This window comes from Diadema antillarum, unplaced genomic scaffold (genome assembly GCF_040938485.1).
Source record: "Diadema antillarum isolate AM-2024a unplaced genomic scaffold, OU_Dant_1.0 scf00000063, whole genome shotgun sequence".
Taxonomy (NCBI): domain Eukaryota; kingdom Metazoa; phylum Echinodermata; class Echinoidea; order Diadematoida; family Diadematidae; genus Diadema; species Diadema antillarum.
Window position 1 is genome coordinate 127406 of NW_027270952.1, and position 21745 is coordinate 149150.

Genomic DNA, 21745 nt, shown 5'->3' on the forward strand with positions numbered 1-21745 from the left:
CCTTCCAGGGCTAGCTGACCTGCAAGCTGGCACAAAGTTTGAAACCTTGCATATTAGCTTGCCGCAACCTTGCAGGGCTACTGGTAGCTGACCTGCAAATTTGCAGCCTTGTGTATTGACTTCTGGCAACCTTGCAGGGCTAGCTGACCTGCAAGCTTGCAGGGAGTTTGCAACCTTGTGTGCTATGCCACCAGTTCGCGGAATGCTTGCTGCTAAGCTTGTCGCAAGCCTTTGCAAGCTTAGTTTTTTAAAGAAATTAAGAAATTTGATTACTATAGAGCGCTCGCACAGGAGACCCGTTCGAGCACTTGAAGAGTTTGGTCGCAAAATCGATATGTCCATTTTTGAAGATTTTGAAGTACGGTTTCTGTTATAAAGTACAAATTATACCCTTAAAATGATATATTGGTCCTTACATATAAAGGTACATTTTTGAAGTTACGGTCAAAAGAAGCAAAAATTTCCTTATTATTCTCTTTATTTTTCTTGCCCTTTAATCGCAAATATCTCCATTTGGTAAATATGGACTTATCGGTTTTTGCGAACAACTCTTCACATACATTGTATCCCCTGAACCAATCTCCCATTCCCCATCTGGATTACTTTAGGCCAGAATGTTGTATAATATGGCAACTGTCGCAGGATACAATAAAATCTGACGAGAAATGAGGCTGGTATATAGCACATACAAGGAATATAACATGTCATCCTATAAAAGTTTGAACAATGAGATCACTGGCAATGAACATTTTTGTTACCTAGAATAACTCCCCATAAACCTCAATAGCAAGTTTGAACAAAATTCAACAAGAAATGTGGCTGATAGAGCATGCACAAGAAATGTGACTGGCATCTAAGTTGGAGCACTGAGGGCACCACCACCACAAGCTGTTGTGTCCTACATGTACATGTACAATGATCATTCGTTTACCGATCCTTAGCAAGTCTGAATAATTAAATCCCATAAGAATTGAGGTTACATGTAGTACCATACAGCACATACAAGAAATATGACATATCCTTAAAAGTTGGAACAATGAGGACGCTGTCAATGAAAACTTTTGTTACCGGTACCTAGAATAACCCCCCACAAAACCTCCATAGCAAGCCTGAATAAAATCTGACAAGAAATGTCGCTTCTAAATAGCTTACGAATAGAGCAATATACAAGATATGTGACATGGCCTCCAAGTCGGAACACTGAAGGCGCTGTCACCACAAACTGTTATGTGTCCTTCATGTACAATGTAGATTGACCACCCGCACCTCCTTTAAAATAGCAAGTCTGAGTAAAATCCAGTGAGTAACGATCAAGTCATTGCATAAATATTTAAGCATTTTTGCAAATTTTGACATAGTCAGGGTGACCTTTGAACCTGTAAAAGCTAGAACAGTGAGGGCAGCATTATCAATACACTGTAGGTATAGGTGTATAGATTTGATTATGATACCTTTACATACCAAATTTGAAAAAAATCGGTTGAGAAACAAGGCCAGCATCACACACACAAGCAGACCCTGTTGAATTTACCTTTTCATGTATAAAGACGGAACAAGCGAGGGCACCACCACCAAAAACAATAGGCACCTTGATTTCACTATGATGCACCTTTTTGCCAAATTTGAAGAAAATCTAATAAGAAATGTGGCTGATAGAGCACACACAAGAAATGTGACATGGCATCCAAGTCGGAACACTGAGGGCGCCATCACCACAAACTGTTGTGTCCTTCATGTAGAATGACCACCCATACACCTCCTTAGCAAGTCTGAATAAAATCCGTTGAGTAACAATCAAGTTATTGCATATATAAGCACATTTGCAAATTTTGACATGATCAGGGTGACCTTTGACCCTGTAAAAGGTGGAACAGTGAGGGCAGCATTATAGGTATACACGTAGGTGTATAGATTTGACTATGATACATTAATACATAGGCCTACCAAATTTGGAAAAAAAAAAAATCGGTCAAGAAACAAGGCCAGCATACGTTGCACACACAAGCAGACCCTGTTAAATTGACCTTATTTTCATGTATAAAGACAGAACAAGCGAGGGCGCCATCACCAGAAACAACAGACATCTTCGTTGTACCATACACCTTCATGCCAAATTTGAAGATGATCTACGAAGAACTGCAGCCAGTAGAGCGCTCTCACAAGAAAATCTCTGTGGCGGACGCGGATGCAGCGGACGCAGCGGTGCAACGAGGCCAAATCCATAGTATCCTCCGAACTCTGTTCGGGGGATACAATTAGGAAATTTAATTGAAATTTGCACAAAAGTGAAACATAAAAAAAAAGGATGAAGTATAAATAATACACTCAAATCTGTTATACATTCATTTATTTTACTATTAAAAAAAAAAGAGGTATGCAGAATGTACCGGTATTGAGTTATATGTAACAATAAAAATACCTGTTAATACACACACAAATTACAATGGATGGGACTGTATTGCACATTTAGGGGAAGTTACTATGATTACTTTGTTAAAATGTGTAGATTATTGAGGTTTATGGGGAATGAAAATATGGTGAAGTTATTCAGCATGTTAATGCATGCAGTTAGTTATAATAGTATTAATCAATTTCATACCTTTAACAGAATTATTGTCCTTAAATCTAAGCTGCACACAGAAACAGTCAAACCGCCATTTTGAATTTCAGAGTGAACAAAGTAACTTTCTTTTTTGTAACTGAGAGGGCACCAGGCAATTTTCTCTATCAATTAACCTATAAGCTTGCGACAAGCTTGCGACAAGCTTGCGACAAGCTTGCAAAGATTTTGATTGTGGCCATACAGTTGCAGTAGCTTGCGGTAAGGTTGCAGAATTTGCTCTAACAATTTACCCACAAGCTTATAGCTTGGGACAAGCTCACGAAGATTTTGACTGCATTTTGCATGCTTGCGAAGTTCTAACCCGCAAGCTTGCAGCAAGCATGCAAAGATTTTGATCACAGTTCACAAGCTTAAGTAAGCTTGAGGAGTTTTCTTTAACAACCTGCAAGCTTGCGACAAGCTCACAGAAATTCTGATAATGGCCTGCAAGCTTGTGGTAAGCTTGCGGAGATTTCTGCATTACTTGCAAGCTTACGGCCAGCTTGCAGAGCTGTTAGTTGTCTCACCGCAAGCTTGTCATAAGCTTGCACAGCTTTCATATGGTCTTGCAAACTTATCTGCAAGCTTGCGACACAATCTGCAAGCTTGCGATTATTTTTGCAATCATATCTGCGACCTTGCAATCGTCCACAAGCTAATGGTAAGTTGCTGCAAGCTTACCGCAAGCTTGCAGCAAGCTTACCGCAAGCTTGCAGCAAGCTTACCAGGGGATGCCAAGTTTGTATCATGCTTGCAGTAAGATGGCAATAAGCATGCGCAAGCTTGCACTCTTTAATACAAGCTAATTAAGGTTGCCGCAAGCTTACCGCAAGCTTGCTGCAAGCTTGCCGCAACCTAAGATTTTTATAAGGGCATATTCCAACCTTGAAGAAACTGTTGAGAGTGAACTAGGCATCAATGAATTCTGCATTGTGATATGGGGTTACAAAGGTGCACGAAACTGGTACATTGGTATGTGAAATAATAATGCTATAAAGCAGATACAGTTTCAGCACTGGTTCCACAGTTACCATGCATCCTGAATGCACCAGCCACATACTGTACCAGTATTGGCATGACACATATGTATAATGTAAGTGATTTGTATTTCTTGCCGTATTATCGGTAGAAAAAAAAAAAACAAATTGATAGCTGGAACTTGTTATTAGGAGTATGGTAGTTAACATGACTTGAAAAAAAGGCAGAAAAAAGTGCAAAAAATGGCGGTTGGGGTAGGGGTAAAGGAAAAGGAAAATTTAACCCAAAATATGGGAAAAAGGTTAGTATCATGTGGAAGATTAGGTTTTACACTAAAATTATCATTATAATCCATTTCCTTGACCCCTAAAACATGGGGTTAGACACCAAAACCATCTCAATAGACAAAAAAAATAGCCGAGTTATAGCCTAAAATGTCTTTTTTAAGCTGTAACGGCGGCCATCTTGGATTTTTTACGATTTCGGCCAGGGCACCCTGGATTTCGCATTTTTTTCGTTCTTTTTTTCAAAAATGGTGTCAGTAGGCAAAAAGTCATCAAACTAAGGTATGATGAGCATGTTCTGAAAATATGACCTAAAATTGACCCTCTATAGCCCACCTCTATTATTAGTCACACACTGAATAATCAGTGCTTATTTACAGAGATGAAGTGCAACTTGTCAATTAGCTGCAATAAAAGCATCTTGATGCAAGAATCAATAATTCTCTGAAAGCTGCAGAAACAAAATGGATCTTTAAACCATCTGTAATAGTGAGAGAGTTTTTGTGTGTTCATGGTATTGTAGATCTTCAATCTACAGATGTACAAACATTATTGCTGAAAAATAGATGGTTGCTTATCCCTTGAACTTTCTAGGAAAATACATCCATTTTCCTAGAAAGTAACATGGATATTGTGACTGAAATTTGCCACTCCAGTTTCTCATCTTAGTTATGCACCTTTCCTGTGCCATCCTCTGGCCTTTTTCTCTCCAGTGGCTAAACTTGCTGACAAGCCAACGGCGGATCCCACGATGACCGCCACCATCGCCGGGGTGGTGGTGTTTGTCGCCATCATCGTCATCATCGTCCTCGTCATCGTTCGGAGGCAGCACGAGCGGAAGCAAAAAGGTGAGATCAAGCGATTTCACCCCTTTGTGGCGGATGATGAGACTGGGTTTCTGCAAGCGGAGCAGAGTAAGTTAGGCGTGGCTCTCAGCCCGAGCCTCTTCCAATGATCACCACGTTTACCTTGTAGCTGCCACGCCCTTCGCTCATCATCTACCACACAACCACCTGTCACATTGCCACGCCCTCTTTTGCAAACCCTCCCACAAGATGTCATCCAAAGATGACACTTGTATGTAAGGTCTTAGGTGTAACCACTGAATACACTTGCTCCTTAGGATTGAGCTTGCACTGTTCATTTCCTTTGAAGATGTCATTATTTTGTCCTCTTACTCCACTATGAGAGATGTTTGTCATCAAATAAAGCATTTATCCAGCAAGTAATGCTCATGCATTGCCAGCTGTTTTGACATTTTAAACTGGAATCAGAATCATTTCCTTGGAAGCCTCCCATAATGCTTTAAAAAAATAGCAATGAAGAGGGTACTCGATTATGATAGTTATTTTCATGTGACACCCTTTTCAGAATCTGTTATGGCTGACAGTATTTGCCAAGTAAGTTAATTGTAGGGAAATTAAACAGCTTTTCAGAGGTACAATGCATGGCAAAGGAAACGAAAGGGGTAAGGATCTTTCATATTCGCAGTGTAAACTCCCATGGTTCTTTGCAAATGAGGGTGACTTCTTATAACCAACACAAGCGCATCAGCATCACAGCATGCCTACATGCTTACATGCACAATGATATCTACACTACATACATAAATTGACTCGTCAGAATGGACCAAGGCCAGTACTAGTGCATTTTAATAGGAGTCAGGAGAAATTTAGGATACCATGCAAGGTAATTAGTTTAAATCTTTGGAATATTGGGCACCACACCTTTATACCTTTTTTTTTTTTTTTGCTTCTTCTTTTTTTTTTTTCATCTACAATGCATATGACTTGAGGAACCCACACATAATGTATTGTATGCATTTCAAGGGTGTGTACAGTTCTGGTCGAGGTGAAGATTTAGCTTTTAACGTTTTGTGAGATATTCAGAAACCACTCTATGAGATGTGAAAGAGCATGCATTTCTAAGGGGTATCAAAAGTTTATTCGATGAAAATCGGTTTTGAAATGGCTGAGATATTCAAAAACAAGGTGAAACAAAGAGATACTAATAAAGTTGGGGCATGTCGCCTTTTATTATTAGCACTTTTTTGGATATCTCAGCCATTTGAAAACCAATTTTAATCAAATAATTGTTGAATCCTTCTTAAAATTAGATGCTCTTTCATATTTCATAAGAGGCTTTTCATTATCTCACTTAGGAATGTTCAAAACATGAATCCTTACCTCAAACAGTACTTTACAGTCCCTTTAAGCTAAATTTCCCTTTGATGAATAGAGTAAAGCCAGAGGATCTTTCATCATTCTGTAGGATGTATGTCAGATCACCTATATCTTATATAGTAAAGTGACCTGCTTTATGGTGTGGGACTGCACTTCAATCCTCTTCACAAATGGCAAAAGATTGATGAAAGTGATGTTTCAGTGACATCTACCTACAGTACAGAGATCACCTATATAATTGTTTTGTATGCAATTCAAATTCAGCGGTATATGTCATCTCATGATTGAACAGTTCCTGATTATGCATGACCCTGTCTGCTCTGCACATACTGCATGTACTGTGTATTGTGCCTTTCTGCTTGGATCAGATAAGGACGTAAAAATGATACTAGACACATTGACAGCTGCTGAGTCCATGCAGAATGAGACCGTACTGGAAAATGTCTTGCAATTCACCGTCACAACTTGTCACAATGTGAATGCACCACACAATAATGCATTTCTGTATCAATCATCCTCACTTTCATTAGACGCACATCATATTCAGCTGAGTAGGCAGGTATAGCAATCCATCAGTTGTAGCATGTGACACATCTACAATGTTTGAACACATGGCTGTGTATGGTACGTGTAGTTTAACCCTATTCTAACTGGGCTATTTGAGACCAAGTTTTTACTGAGGGGGGGGTCAATTTGACCCCCCCCCCCTTCAGATCTCGGCCGCCGATCGCGCAATCGCCGCGAAATTTTACCTGAAGATAGAGCTGGATGTCAACTACAAGTTGAATATATAGAAAAATATTGCCTTTCTATTTTTAATAAATTAATTATGCAAATTTGTGCATGAAATCATATTTTCACCTATAACTCCATTAAAAAGACTGGAGGATTGCTAAATTTTTGTGTCAGAGTTCCTCAAGATACATCAAACAATTTTTGTGTAAAAAAAATAGCTCAATTGAAATTAATTTCTTTTGTTTTTTATTGTTTTGTTAATTTCTTATGTATTTTATTGTTTATTTCAACCTTTTGTTTTCCATTGTTTTTTTGCCAAAACCTGTTGCAGGCACTTTTTCAGGCTTATCTACACTAGAATTGATTAATTTCAATGGTTAAAAGTTGAAATAATCCAATTTATATCACAAAACACAATTTGCATTGGATTTGCACACGATATCATGAATTTGAGCTGTTTTTTGGTTGACATGCATATGCAAAACATTACGTAACTTCAAAACGGTGTACCCGGACGTCGCAAATTTGGTCTCAAAATATGCGGGAGACTTCAATGAAAAAAGTCGTGAAACGACGCGGCAAAAGCTTTGCGCGTTGCGAAATCGTGGCGCGAAACGTCGAGAGGGGGGGTCAATTTGACCCCCCCCCCCAGTTAGAATAGGGTTAAGATTGACAGAGAAAAGAGGACAAAAGGGGGTACTTTGCACTCCTTTTGGGACAAGAACAGCTGCTCTTTGTGTCAATGGTATCAAGGCTTTACCCCTGAATGATGAATATTTGCAATTCTATCCCCCCCCCCCTCAAAAAAAAGCACATGAAAACGCATTGTTAGTTATTCTTTCTCTCAATGGGAATGTCAGACTACAGCAGAAAGAAAACAGTGATATTTTGCAGTTGTGTTATACAGGGTGAAAGTGTCATACACTTGTTAGGTTGAGGCTTATTTTCCTTCTTTTTTTTTTTTTCTTTTTCATTACCTAATGCAGTAGATGATTTGTGGTTTTGGAGTGTAAAGTGAGTTTCCTGTGTAATGGCACACCCTGCATTTAATCCGTTGACGACAAGTCCCGAATGTACATTTGCAGAAGTCTATGGGAAATGTGTGTTGTAGCAAAATCAAACTGTCGTCAACAGGTTGACAGATTGCTCTACTTGCTACAACACGCATTTCCCATAGACACCTGCCCAAGTATACTTAGGACTCGTCTTCAACAGGTTAATGTAGAGACACAGTAGATTTGTAGAATCCTTGAGTCAGTGTAAATATCCGATCTACCGGACGGTGCGGCTGATCTCTAATGTGAGGTCACAGATCCTTCCTCAGGAAACTGTCAGTCTCTTGCAAGCCATTCTACTTTCATGTGGGCTTGGTACAGTGATCTGGTTCATATGCATGATGGATAGATGCTAGCCTGTTAGTCATTGGCTATTAAAGTAAACATTCTTATTATGATTTGTGCCTCTTTAAAGAAACATGGTTCAATAAATATGGGGAATTGATTTGTTTGCATTGCATTGCACACTCCTAAAGGGCTCATTGCTAGCATCACCCTCATAAAAAGTAAAAATTAGGATTTGAATTGTGAAAATCCCTAAATTGTTTCATTACTTTTAACATGTCAGTTGATACCAGTAGTAGGTCTAATTTTTTTTTTTTTTAAATACTCTGTGATTTGTTTGTTTTATTTTTAGTTTATAATACTTTTTTTGTTTGCATGAAGCCCATCTCTATCAATATGAATTGGTTTCAAAATACATAGCTTCAGAAGGCAACCTCCACTATGTAAGGCAGAACTTTCATGTGCAGAAGTTCCCCCCCCCCCCAAAAAAAAAAAAAAAAAAAAAAAAAAAAAAAAAAAAATAGGCATACCAATCTTCCTGCAAACTTTAAAGTATGAAAAGAATTGTTTATGTAACTTTTGTTTCTTATTTTCGAGATTACATTTTGTGCAGCAGGACTTCAAATCGTGATACCGTGATAAAATATTACACAAGGCATATTTCAGTATGTTTCCACCTACATGTAGGATCCTAAGAGGCTGAATAAGTCCTACGTAATGTCTTTTTCTTGACTGTGTACATGCCCTTTTAACAGCAAACTCTTTTTTATCTTCTTTGCATTTCTTTCGTTACAACAGGTTCATCATTTAGGTGAGTGTGACATATTTCTTTCTATTAATAAATTTCAGTGATACTTTACAGTTTATCATTATGACATCTTTGGAAAGTAAAGAACAAAAGCTTGGAAAATGTTCTACATGAATTTTATGAAATGTTAACATCATTATAAAATATGATTTCACGAAAATTTTCTGATATTGTTTTTGTCTGTTGAAAAAAGAAATTCTGGAAACTAAGCTTATAAATCATTTTTCTTTTGCTCTTATATATTTTGTATTATCCAATAAGGCATCCTCAGTGCAATGTCATGTTGATACCCAAATTTTATAATGTAATAGAAATGCTTCAAATAATAGTGTTCTGCATGAATATTCAGCTGGAATGGAAATTAATGAAATAATGCATGAATAAAGCTTTGGCACAATTCTTTCATACCATTCTTTACTCCCTGATTGGTACACATACACTGGAGAGCTAGCTTTTGTTGCTGATTGGAACAAAGGTCTGAAAAGTATTTGTCAATCATAGGCCAGATTACCTACCCCCTATATTTGTTAATTATAGGGATTACCTAATCCCCCAGGCTACTAATCTCTTGTTGTGTCACCATGTCCTTCCGGATAGACTGAGAGGTGCATTCCTATACCTGAGTGGGTTTGCTGATCTTCAACTAGATTAAGTTTGGATTGATTATACTATTAAATGTGACCCTGCACCTCAAAACAAACAAAAAGTCGCCAGACATGAATTTTTAGTTAAGACCATACTCTGAAAGAGCAGACTTTAAGCTTTAAAATGATGTATAACTCAAATCAAATGGACTCTCCTAACCTATCTAAAATTGGAAAGAAAGCACAAACTCAGGAAAAGTGTGAACTGAGAAAAGAGGCTCTGAAGTACAGTGTCTATTCAAGCGCTTAATCTTTACCAAACCGTGCTGGCTGTGCGATGAATGGGACAAAAAACAGGAAGTAAACCACCAGAGTAACAACAATGAAGGGATTATCAGATTAAACCGAAATTAAGCATGCCTCATTATCACATTCTGTCCATAATTAAAGCCAACTTTCAAAGCAGTAGCACTATCCTTTCAAAAGTTATTAGAGTAGAAAGTGAAGAGTGTGGACAAGGTTTTCCAGACATGAAAAGGGGATTCTAAAGACACACCTAATCACACTATTCTACCAAAAATGTTCGAGATAAACTGCTAAAAAAACTCACTTTCCTGCCCGTTTTATGATACCAAATTTTAGCATAATGTAAAAGAAGACCCGCTCTTTCAGAAAGTATGAAAAAGTCAAGTTCGGCTAGGTTGACCCATTTCACTTATTTTCAGTCCTCACGCAAAATCAGTGTGTGCGACTTTATGTTCGTTTTGAGGTGCACGGTCACAAATGCTGTAAAAAAGAAATAAAGAATAAAGACATATTCACACAAAACGGGGAAAAATCCAACAGTTAGCCTAGTGTCATTCAGGCATCAGTACAACCCAAATTTGAAGTTTCCTTAATAAATGTAATGTTTTTTTTTGTTTGTTTTTTTTTCTGCACATGGTGGGTGGCTGACAATTGTACATGAAACCTTTGTTAATCTAACTCTTCCTTCCTTTCGACAGGGGAGGAGCTGGAGGCAAAACCAATAAAAATGGTCAGATGAAGGCATTCCAAAGTGGTGGGTACTGTGCATGTACGTGTCGCCTTTCTCTTCATTCTCTTTCTATGGTAGCTGTAGACTTACCCTTCTAGTGATTGTTGGCTGTTTTAATCATGTTTACATCGTAATCCATGGTGTCTATGCTTTGTACATGTATATTCCTCTAAAGTATTGAATGATTTGTCGTTATGTTTCATAACCCATGTACAGCAAGTGTATGATTTAAAACATAATACAAACTGTCTGTGAATATACTGTATTAATATGTCATTAATATTGTAGTGATTGCATTTCTGTGTGTTCGGAAAAGGTAGTGATTTTTCTCACAGTATCAAGCCGTGGGTTTCTTGTATTTAGTCATTTTATGCTTTGAAGATGATTAAACACTTACTCAAACAAGTACACATATAAAATTTCACACTCTTTTTCTTTAAAACTTGTCACAGATTTAGAGGTGTGAATGTAGGAATATGTAATGCCCTTTAACCCATGACGACAAGCTTATTTTGCTATAACGCTCATTCACCATAGACACCCACCAAAGTATACTGGGGATATACTCTTCAAAGGGTTAAACAGCGGTATGATGACTGTGTACCTTACAGTTTATAGAAGGCAAAGTCTCCACAGTTTGTAAACCTGTTGAGGACGGACTGATTTTGCTACAACATGCATTTCCCATAGACACTTGCCCGAGTATACTCGGGACTCATCCTCAACGGGCTAAGGTGTGAATGGCGCATAGTTCCGATGCACTGAATTTTTATTCTCATAAAACTAGAGGTATTTAATAAAAGGCGATGTCACCACAGTTTTTTAAGGTATGAGTGGGAAATGCACAAGTTTATGGTGCGCTGGATTTATTATTCTTAAAAACTTAGGAGGTGCTAAATTTATGGGCTTCTCTTACCAATTCCCATGCTTTACATCACATGCTGTATGGTTAGTGGAATGTTTGTTGTGATTTATGATGGTTTCAGCGAAAAACAATGAAAGATTTAGGGCGTAATGGGCTTGTTTGCCTTTCTGGCCTTTCCTGCATAAATACAAAGTGAACGTCTTGTTTTGATAGCCTTGAGCCTAAAGGAAGCTGAAAAATAATCAGTGATTCATTTCCCTATGTTTAGATTAACTATTTGATATCTTTCACAGGTAGAATCTTTATTGATTTGGTAGTCAAACACATGAACAAAAAGAATATGATTGCAATGAGACAATATCACAGTTAATGTCATCTGACTAGTACCTCAAAATTTGAGATGCCCAGAAAAAATATACATGTTAGTCAATCAGACCTCTTGTCTGTCATTCAAACTTTGCAAAATGCACACAGAACATCCATGAATAATCTAGAGAATGTGCATGGAAACAGCAATAGTCTCGAGTTTTTCAACATTTGAGAGAAAGAAAGTATCTTCTGAAGGATTCTTTATCTTTGGACAAAAGAATAATGCAGAAAAAAAAAACCTTTTTCATGATTGGAACAAAACATTGTAGGTGGTTTAGAGAATAGTTTCGGGAAAGGTGAATAAAATGTGACCGGCGACAACGGTTTCAGGCAAAAGTCGGGAATTTTGAAAATTCATTTTTTCACTGAATCACATTGCCCATTTCCTAAGCTTTGCATTGATATAAAACACTTCTATTCTTCGGCACCATAAGTGGGCACTGAAAGAGAAATAAAATGCACTTTTTAAGTTGTTAGCCTGACAAAATTGCGAGAAAACAGGCTTTGAAGATTCACCTCTTTCTCAAAGACAATGTCCGAGCGGCGATGCGAGGGGAGAATCACCCATCCGTACGATGGTGCCAATCGATGTTAAGCCCCGCCTCTAGCAACCACATCGCCTTCTGATTGGCTCACTGAGAGAGTCAAATTTCCCCGGCACCTTTCTCGGAGCTCAGCGTATGGAGCCGAAAAACAATGCGTTTCGCTCGGGTTTGTTTACCAGTACGTCTTTCAAGATGGCGAATACGATAATTGCACGTATGATGTACATGTACATGTGTATGGTGCACGCATTACGCAATGGCATCCACACGCCATGACTGTGTGCATGTAACAGGAGCGGTGGCGAATCCACACATTTACAAATAGCGTTTTCATTGTGGTTGATTTGTCTTTAACATTGGCGACCCTTTTGAAGGCAGAAAATTGCTAGTGCTGGCAAGGGTCACGCTTCCTGTTGGTTTTGCTTTTACAAGACATGCATACATATATGTTGCTTCGTTCGATTAAAGCAAACAAACAAACAAACACGACTCGTTAGTTTGGTGCGATCTTGACGTGTAGTATTTGAATATAATTGGTCACATGTGACCGCTCCTTTCCTCTTATCTACCTTCCATTGAGTCAGTCTGCGATGCTGTCATAATTTTTACTACGTGTACAAGTAGACAAATTTGAGAATATTTAGTTTTCTTTTCTCACGATTATGTCATGCTACATGATTTTTGTTTCACTTCCGTTGTCGAACATTGCGGTAGAATAGTTTGGATAGAAAGCCAAACGAAGAGCACGCACTACAGAGCGAGCGTATATAAACCACAGTATAGCAAGAACAATGGAGCATGTAATCGTGCACGCGTGGACAAAGCATTCCCCAAACGCTGCAACTTGTGTCTCCGAAAGCCGAATTATGTAAATGTATGCGACGCACCAGCCAATCGCATGCGAGACCCTGCGCCGTAGCAACACTGGGGATATTGGCGCGGCGTTCGAAAGAAGCTCGAAACTGACGAGTGCGATCCAACATAGGGTGCTTAAAATTCCATTTTCGATAGGAAAAACTTAGTCTTATGCTATGAAATTTAGTGTAGATGTAGAAAACATATCAAAGATTCGATTTCTGCAAAAAACCTAAATCGACAAAAATAATGGTTAAAATCTTTGTACCCCGCCTAGGAGGGAATTTGCTCTTGCGACTTTTGCCTGAAACCGTTGTCGCGGGTCACAAATGATCTTGAAGTAGCACACAATGACAATGAGTGTGGTATGATTATCACTCCAATCAAGTCACAGACACGCTGTTATATCGACCTTGTAATTAGGTCACCACATTATCTTATAGCAACAGGAAGGTAAGTTTCTGTGTCCAGTAAAAACAGAAACCAAAAACAGAATTTAGACCGAACAAGCAATAGAAAATGGAATGGTGTTATTTTCTTTCTCACCGCAAGGTCAGTGATAAGCTGAATCAAATAAACTCATGCCTAACCAAAACATCATCTTAGAAAAGAAATAAAAAAAAATCTTGTGATGTTTCAGGAGAGGACAACAAGGGACTTGAAATATGTGTTGTAGATCTTCCCTTGATTCATGTTTTGTTTTCGACTATTCTTCCTTTATATGTAAAGAGAGTATACAAACTAAATGTTATGAGTGAATAATGCACTGCCTGTTTTATTTTGTATATGTATGATATCAAAGCTTGGACTAATAATGATGTAACCTATCGTAGTTTACTTATTATAATATCTCCTGTATATCCACATTCATGTATGTATGCATGATTGTGCATCTGTTTTTTGGTGTGTGTTTTTTTTTTAAGTGACAATATGAATGACTCCAACAGGCCTCCCAACCATTCTAAGTTTGGAGGAAGGAATGTGAATTTTGACCATTCACATTTTTTTAAATAATAAGGCTTTCTTTTTTGTCTGGATAATTTTACTGCACACTCCTATGGGAAATTCTCTTAGTGTATCCTACTTTTGAACCAAATCATCCCAGTTTTTTTTATCATCTTTTTTTTATTTTGTTTTGTCAGGTTGGGAGGTCTGCTCTAGTTATACCCATTGTTGTCTACGTATCTATACATGTACTAAGTATGTTTTGTAGCATGCTAGTTTTTGGTGGTATAGTCACTAATATGTGCTCTCTTCCCCCCCCCCCCCCTCCCTCCCTCCCCGTCGTAATCAGCCAATTAGCCTCAGTGTTGTTATTTCCTATCCCTTTGGAAACGTCACCCATTCATCCTGAGTTTCCTGTTTTTCCTCACATCAGCCGTGCAGCCCCCTGACCTCTCTACTCCCATTACCGATCCAGCCATGTTTCCTTGGTGTTTTTGACTGTCATTGTTAGCCTTTATGCCATCCAGTGTTGATATTTGGCAATTCAGGACTTTACATAAAAACACTGCTAACGTGAACAAAGTCATGGTATAATTAAGACTTGAGTGATTTTGCAGATGGTTGTTACAGTGACCTAATGAGGCCCTGTGTTTATTTCGCAATAGCGGTAATCCCTCTGGAAAATTGCTCCTTGGGCATCTTGCCAAGGATATAATTAAATGTGCTTGGGGGTTAGTTGTTAATTTGCCCAGAAAACTTCAAGGTCAGGAGTGTAGATGTCTTTCCTGTAGTGTTTCCTTTTTAAGGCAAAGATAAATAAAGTGCAAGTTGATGGTTGTGAGATTCCTAGCATCATAGATATACACATAGTGAAAAGAGATACAAAAGAGAGACAGAGTAGCCAATTCTTACTGAATCTGCAGGAAGTTCCTGAAAACTAAGATTTATATCTGCACCCTGATAATGAAATACAAAAGCTCTTTACTCATGTGATACAATTTTCCCTAATTGGGCTTCATGTGGTATACAAATATCTTCTCCATTGTACATGAAGTACTGAATCTCCCAGATTTTTGTACTTTTGAACCTCTCATATCCGGTCAAGTCGGGACCGGGGCTCATCCGGATAAGGGATTTAGCCGGATACTGGAGACTCAATGCTTTATACATGGACATATACATACACATGTACTGATGTAGCCCATTGTACTAATACCACATGTAGTAATGTGTATACTGCAACCTTTTCATTGTTACATTTTTTGGACGTTTGGGGTTGTTAAAATGTCTGAAGGTAAGCAATTTGGGAGGAAATTTGATGTAATGTATGTTAATCATGTTGGAAGTAATATGTAATTCATGTGTGTTTGTGTAGGAGTTCTCAAGGAGTTGGGAATCCCCCTTTCCTCCCGTAATTATTTTTAAAAGAATCACGGCGAGATTGCGTCCGTATAATAGAGAGATCCGGATAAAGGGAGGCCGGATAAGAGAGGTTCAACTGTATATGAATACTGTCAGCCTAAAACGACCGTAGATGTACTACATTTAAAAAAAAAAATGAAAGCTAGACAGTATGACAGTGATGGTGTTCAAAGAGCTATGTGTTATTCACAAGTGTGCAATGACACATTGTCATGAACAGAAGAATACAGTACCATGGAATTAGTATGCCTTTTTATGCTATGAGTGCAAATTTGCACAGAAAACCCACAATTATTACTCTATACACCGAGACCAGAGTCTTGAAAACAAATAGGGTTGGTTGTGAAACTCGTAGAGAGATTCCAGTACTAGGAACTGGATTCAGCTGAGATGTAAACCTTGAGCTGCTCGTCTGTCGAAGTCTTGCTTTTTTTTCCCCTTGAAAAGCCCAAACAGGAAATGTTTAAATCCAATAATCTGATTGGCACCTTGGTAACATTGTATTTTGTGCAAGTGACCAAGACTGAGACAGAAAGTAGTTCATTTCATCAAAAACATTGCCTCTAATCAATTTCCTGAACTACAAGCTAGGTCTAACACCATTTCAGAGTTTCGAGGAATATGACATTTCGTAGGGAGCAAACATTTTGAAGGTGTAATTGTTCTTCACGTAGCGAGGTACATTGTAGATCACAAAACAATTACATACTAAAATGTATACATATGAAGAGTTTGTTTACAAAAACCGATAAGTCCATATTTGCCAAATGGAGATATTTGCGATTTAAGGTCAAGAAAAATAAAGAGAATAATTTTAAAAAATTGTGCTTCTTTTGACCATAACTTCAAAAATGTGCCTTTATATGTAGTGACCAATATATCATTTACAAGGTATTATTTTGTACTTCAAAATCTTCAAAAATGTACTTATCGGGTTTTTGCGAACAAACTCTTTGTATAAAGACTTCAGATTTTGAGCTGCTGCTTTTCTAGCTGTGAATGCATTTCCCTGATGACAGTTGAAACCTTCAGGGAGGACCAACCCTGCCATACGTTGCAAGAGATTTAACTGTCATTCAATCGCTTCAAACAGAACAGTTTCTTGCAAGTACCATATGTCCCCCAAAAAAAATTACAATGGGACCCTCCGCAATGATATCTTTAAAAATACTGAATCAATATAAATACAAATTCAGGGTATGAAACTATAGCTCATTGCCCATATCTAACAGAAAACCACATCCGATTTGCTTCAGTGGTCAAAGAGAAATTAGGAATTTTGTAGAGGATGTCAGGAATCTCTTCCCTCCAAGTTCTGTCTATTGTATTCACACACAAGATCATTGAAGTCCTAAACTTGGAAGAATCAGACTCATGACATTCTTTACAACAATCCACATTTCTCTGTGACCACTGTACCAAATCGAATGGGGTTTTCTGCAAAATAGAGCTAAAATGTTTTATTTTAAGACCCTGAAGTAGCATTTAGACAATTTAATCATATTGGGTGTTATCAATGCGAAAATCTGATTGTAATTTTTTGGGGGACATACTGTAGACTTGTGTTTATCAGTTAAGACACAAATATTGATACTTCATTTGGAATTCAGTTTGAAAGGGAAATGAGTACTTTGTCAACATAGAGCAATACTTTTGTTGTAACAGTGTTTTGTTTTCATCCTCTTATAGATAACCCAGTTTATGATGTGGTTCCGAAAGAAGAAAATGGGACGTCAAAGCATGAAGGCAGAATTGTAAGAAGAATGTCTGAATATTTTTTTCTTTTTTCTGTAATGATTATGTGTGCATGGTTTTTCTTTTCTTTCTGACCCTCTTTACAATTTTTGTGCTTCTTTTGACTATTCAAAAATGTTAGTTATATTTAGGTAGTTGTGTATGTTCTAGGTTTCAAATTAAGTTTTGTAATATCTGACAAGTTGTAAAAGAGTTTGAACATGGGTATTTGAATCTCATAAGTTGTGTAATCCCACTTTAGCTGCGATGGGTAACCAAGTCTGATTGGACAGTTTATTTCACATAGAGCTAGTTATGAACTTGAAAAGAAGGTTTACACCGGGTAAATTGTTTGATGATGTGTTTGTTTGTTTTTTCCCCACCCCTTATCCTTATAGGCTCACATCAAGGCAAAGTACACTGTAATAGAAGGTTTTCTTGTTTTATGCTCCTTTTTTTTTTGAATTTGTCCTTTGCATTGCTGAATCAAGAATGCTGATAATGGCAATATTGTAATAGCGTTGATAACATGATAATGAAAGAAACGTAGCAGTAATAGCAGTAAGCGAGAATCATGGTATTATCACATGGAGAGACTTCAATCCTTCTGTGCAAGGACTTCTGATGTTGTGTAATGTTGTAACGATACATGTAATCACCACCTATGTGGTTTTCTGTGCCACATTCAAAGCACACAATGGGTTGAAATGTGTCTGTATCTGGTCACTCTCGTCCACTCAGGTCAGTGATGATGGTCTCATCTATGCCGAGGTGGCTCACAACAAACCTCACCCTGAGGGCAAGCCTCCCATCAGGACGGAGGACGCCACCATCTATGCCTCGCTGGACTTCAACAAGATGAAGGACGGGGAGGCGCCGATGGAAGTCAACGCCAACGAAGAAACGGCGCCACCGCCGGCCGAGAAGGATGCGCTGATTTACGAAAACGTGACGCCGCAAGGTGCTCCAGATTCGCCGTGATAGTGAATCGTTGCGGTGATGATTCCATTTTGTTTCTACTTGCACTTCATTCACCCCAAAAGATGGAAGGAGTGCGCATTTCATTTTGTGAGAGGAGTAGGAAATGAGGAGGTGATGCTGAAAAGTTTGATTTCAGGTTGCAAAAATTGTATGTAAATTGTGTCTATTGATGTAATATATTTTCTATGCCAGGTATGTGGAACTACTACAAACTTGTATGTTAACAGAGGCTTTAGAAAAAGAGAGCTCTGTTCAAATAAGGCGACAAACTATTGTATATTGGCAACAGGAGAAAGTTATATGGAATAACATGATTGTGTAACTCATTGTAGGAGGACTGAAGCTACAGGTATGGTACTTACTGGTGTATTAACCACACTGTTGTATTTAATACACTCCCTTGGTTTGTTGCCATGGCATTTCATGTTTATAGTTCCATATGCTCTGGAGCATGGGGGGAACAAGACGGTAACTTGCCATTTTTACTGCTCTAAGTGAGAATTATCATTTAATGATTTACCACCTGTACATGCCTCAGAATGCTACCTATCTGCACATCTGCTCTCAAATCAAACAATGAGGCTGAGCTACTGCTGTACAATAGACATCAATTGTCTTTATGGGTGCAACACCGGTATTGTTGATGCATGTACTAAACCTACCCCCATCATTAGGGTATTCCTTTGGCAAAAGAGTGAGGTTAATACACTGGTGAATTCAGAGATTTTGAAGCTTCACCAATGGAAGGATGTATGCTGTTAATCATGAAATGTGTAACGTCTTTGTGAATACAAGAACACAATATTGTATCAAGCCTAAGAGAAAAAACAAAAAGAAGAAGAAATACTCTACTTATCATTCCATCGTCTGAAAAATACTACCTGGTATGTCTACAAAGGGAATTCTCAGTGTACACAATGTCTGTAGTGTTAGATGTCATATGTCTTCACAGTTAGGCGTAAACCAAAGAATGTCTTGATTGCTTATCAGCTGACAGTTTAATCACTGGGCTTCCACTCCCAGTGATATTGAGACACTCCTAGTGATATTAAGGCACTCCTGGTAATGTTGAAACACTCTTGGTGATATTAAGGCACTCCTGGTGATGTCAAGGCACTCCTGGTGATGTTGAAACACTCCCGGTGATGTTGAGACACTCCTGGTGACGTAAAGACACTCTTGGTGATGTTGAGGCATTCCTGGTGATGTCAAGACACTCCTGGTGATGTTGGGGCACTCCTGGTGATGTTGATGCACTTCTGGTGATTTTGAGATACCAATGGTGATTTTGAGATTTTCCTGGTGATGCGTAAACACTCCTGGTGATGTCGACACATTCCTGGCGGTGTCGAGACATTCCTGGTGACATTGAGGCACTCATGGTAATAATTGAGATACTCCCGGTGATGTTGTGACACTCAACCTTGATTTTTCTTACACTAAATATCAACACCACATGAACGCATTTCTCTGGTTATTAAAGTACAAGATGATTCCCTCCTTTGATACCAAAAATTGTGGTAGTGTTATCAGTGATGAATCCCTTTTGACCAGATCTGTACAGTAACTCTGTGCTCTCGCCACCCTCTTTGTCAGTATTTTAATACCTTTTTTTTTCTTTTTATCTAACAGCAATAATTCAATAGGTCATAGACACCTTGCTACTTTACAAATGATGCTGTAGCAAATATCAAAAGTCTGTATTGAGGTTATGAATACAGAAAGAGGATTAGCCATGCAATACAGACTTCAGTATATCTTTTCATGATAGCTGAATTAACAACATACAATGTATTTACTCCTAATCTCAATCCATGGAGGAGCTTATCTGTATAAGGTGACAGGCATATTGGCACGTATATTCCTTTAAAAAAAAATAGGAAAAGCCAGCTCAAACAAAAATTAGTATACCAATGTTCTCTTTGTCGAGAGAAAATGCATCATCTATGAGCAGATCCAGCTAAAATGGTCCTTGTATACGTGTATAAATGATATCATGGCACAAGAGTGCTCGATTTGTACATAAACATTGTCGGCTATAGAACCAGCACAGCACTTCATGATGAGATTGTGGTTTATGAAAAGAAGAGGCAATCCTGGGAAATTTGACCGTATTTGATCGACCCTTTGCACGGCCAGGAAGTCGGACATCTATCTGGCAGGGTACGTATTGATATCATTAAGGTACCATGGATGCATGAAGGGGTAGATTGTGAACGTTTGATCAGGGGCGGCACTTTGAATTTCTGTCATTGTAAAAACTACATCAAGGAGATACACAGTCAGACAAACAGACAGACATTGAGGAGGAATGGAAGAGATAGAGCTAGGGAGATATGGGAGAGAGGGTGACAGAGGGACAGAGAGTTAGACAGACAAAAAGACAGATCTGGAAAAGAAATCACTGTCACAGGTGACTTCGAGTATTCTCTGTACATTGCTAGTGATACTGCACAAATAGCGTTGAACTTAATTTTCATTCCAGTGTATGTTGTTGGTGTATGTACTCATCGGCACTGGAATAAGTTGAGTGGGAGAGACTGGTCAATATTACACAGAAAAGTGGTACACCAGTCTGGACAGCTGTACATATGAACTCACCACTTCACTGTGTAGAGGCTCACTTGATTGTAGCACTTTGAGAGGTCATTTCTTCCATCCATCTGTCACCTTTCATTCATGCATACATGTAGAAGATGTTGAGAGTGGTGACATATCTAATAGTGGAAGATACATAATTAGTGCAGCTATTGTGTACAGGTGCATGCAGGGATGGTGAGAAGAGATTGTGTACCATTCTATCCTAAAACACACTCCAGTGGATGAGTTCCCCCAGAGCTGTATATACAAAAGGCACAAGAGTGGTATGGCACCCTCGCTTGATGTTTTAGAGAAAGAGGACTTTGGATAATAGTCTAAAGGACTGGCTTGGTACATGTCTTGTTTGGTAGGCTGTAAATGAATGTGTGTTGTAGAGTGAGTAAAATGTAGGATGTTAACTGTTTAAGTGGCAAGTCAGGCTTCTTCTTGAATGGTATCCTTCGTTCATTGAAGACAGGGAGTCAAAGGTGGCCAGAGATCCTTTCAGTTGTTCAGTTGATGTTGAGAAAGTCATGAGAAATCCTCCCAAACAATGTTTGTCCACTGCATTTCTTTGTCTTCCAGAAAAGTGTTGAAATGTGCCGAAGCTTTTGTGGGTTGAGCTGCATTGCCTGGCAAAGCCTTTCTGTCGCGTGTTGTGCATTTTCTTTTTTTCTCTTTGTCATATGAAAGACAGTAGTGTATGCCATTCCACAAACCTCAGACTAGATGAATGTACTTAAAGAAGATGTGCGTATTACAGCTGCTTAACATCTAGAGCAATTATAGTTTTTAAATGAGTAGTACAGTGTAATAGGATGATACGAGTGTTATTTTTGTCTCCTGTCTTCTTTGCATGACATTGGCAGCTTCCATTACTCTTTTGTGAATTCTAGTAG

The 21745-nt window shown here is 38.4% G+C and overlaps 1 protein-coding gene and 1 long non-coding RNA gene across 2 annotated transcripts in view; both read left to right on the forward strand.

Moving 5' to 3' along the window:
• LOC139716234 (nephrin-like) overlaps positions 1 to 4819 on the forward strand; it is a 71019-nt gene extending 66200 nt beyond the window's left edge. Inside the window, exon 16 of the mRNA XM_071627799.1 lies at positions 4578 to 4819. Within this exon, the coding sequence (XP_071483900.1) occupies positions 4578 to 4819 (242 nt within the window). The remainder of the gene's footprint in view (positions 1 to 4577) is intronic.
• A 5697-nt stretch (positions 4820 to 10516) lies between these two features.
• On the forward strand, positions 10517 to 18110 carry LOC139716194 (uncharacterized). Its single transcript, XR_011709875.1, has 3 exons — positions 10517 to 10574; positions 17241 to 17305; positions 18027 to 18110. It is a non-coding gene; the product is annotated as an uncharacterized lncRNA (long non-coding RNA).
• Positions 18111 to 21745: the final 3635 nt, after the last annotated feature.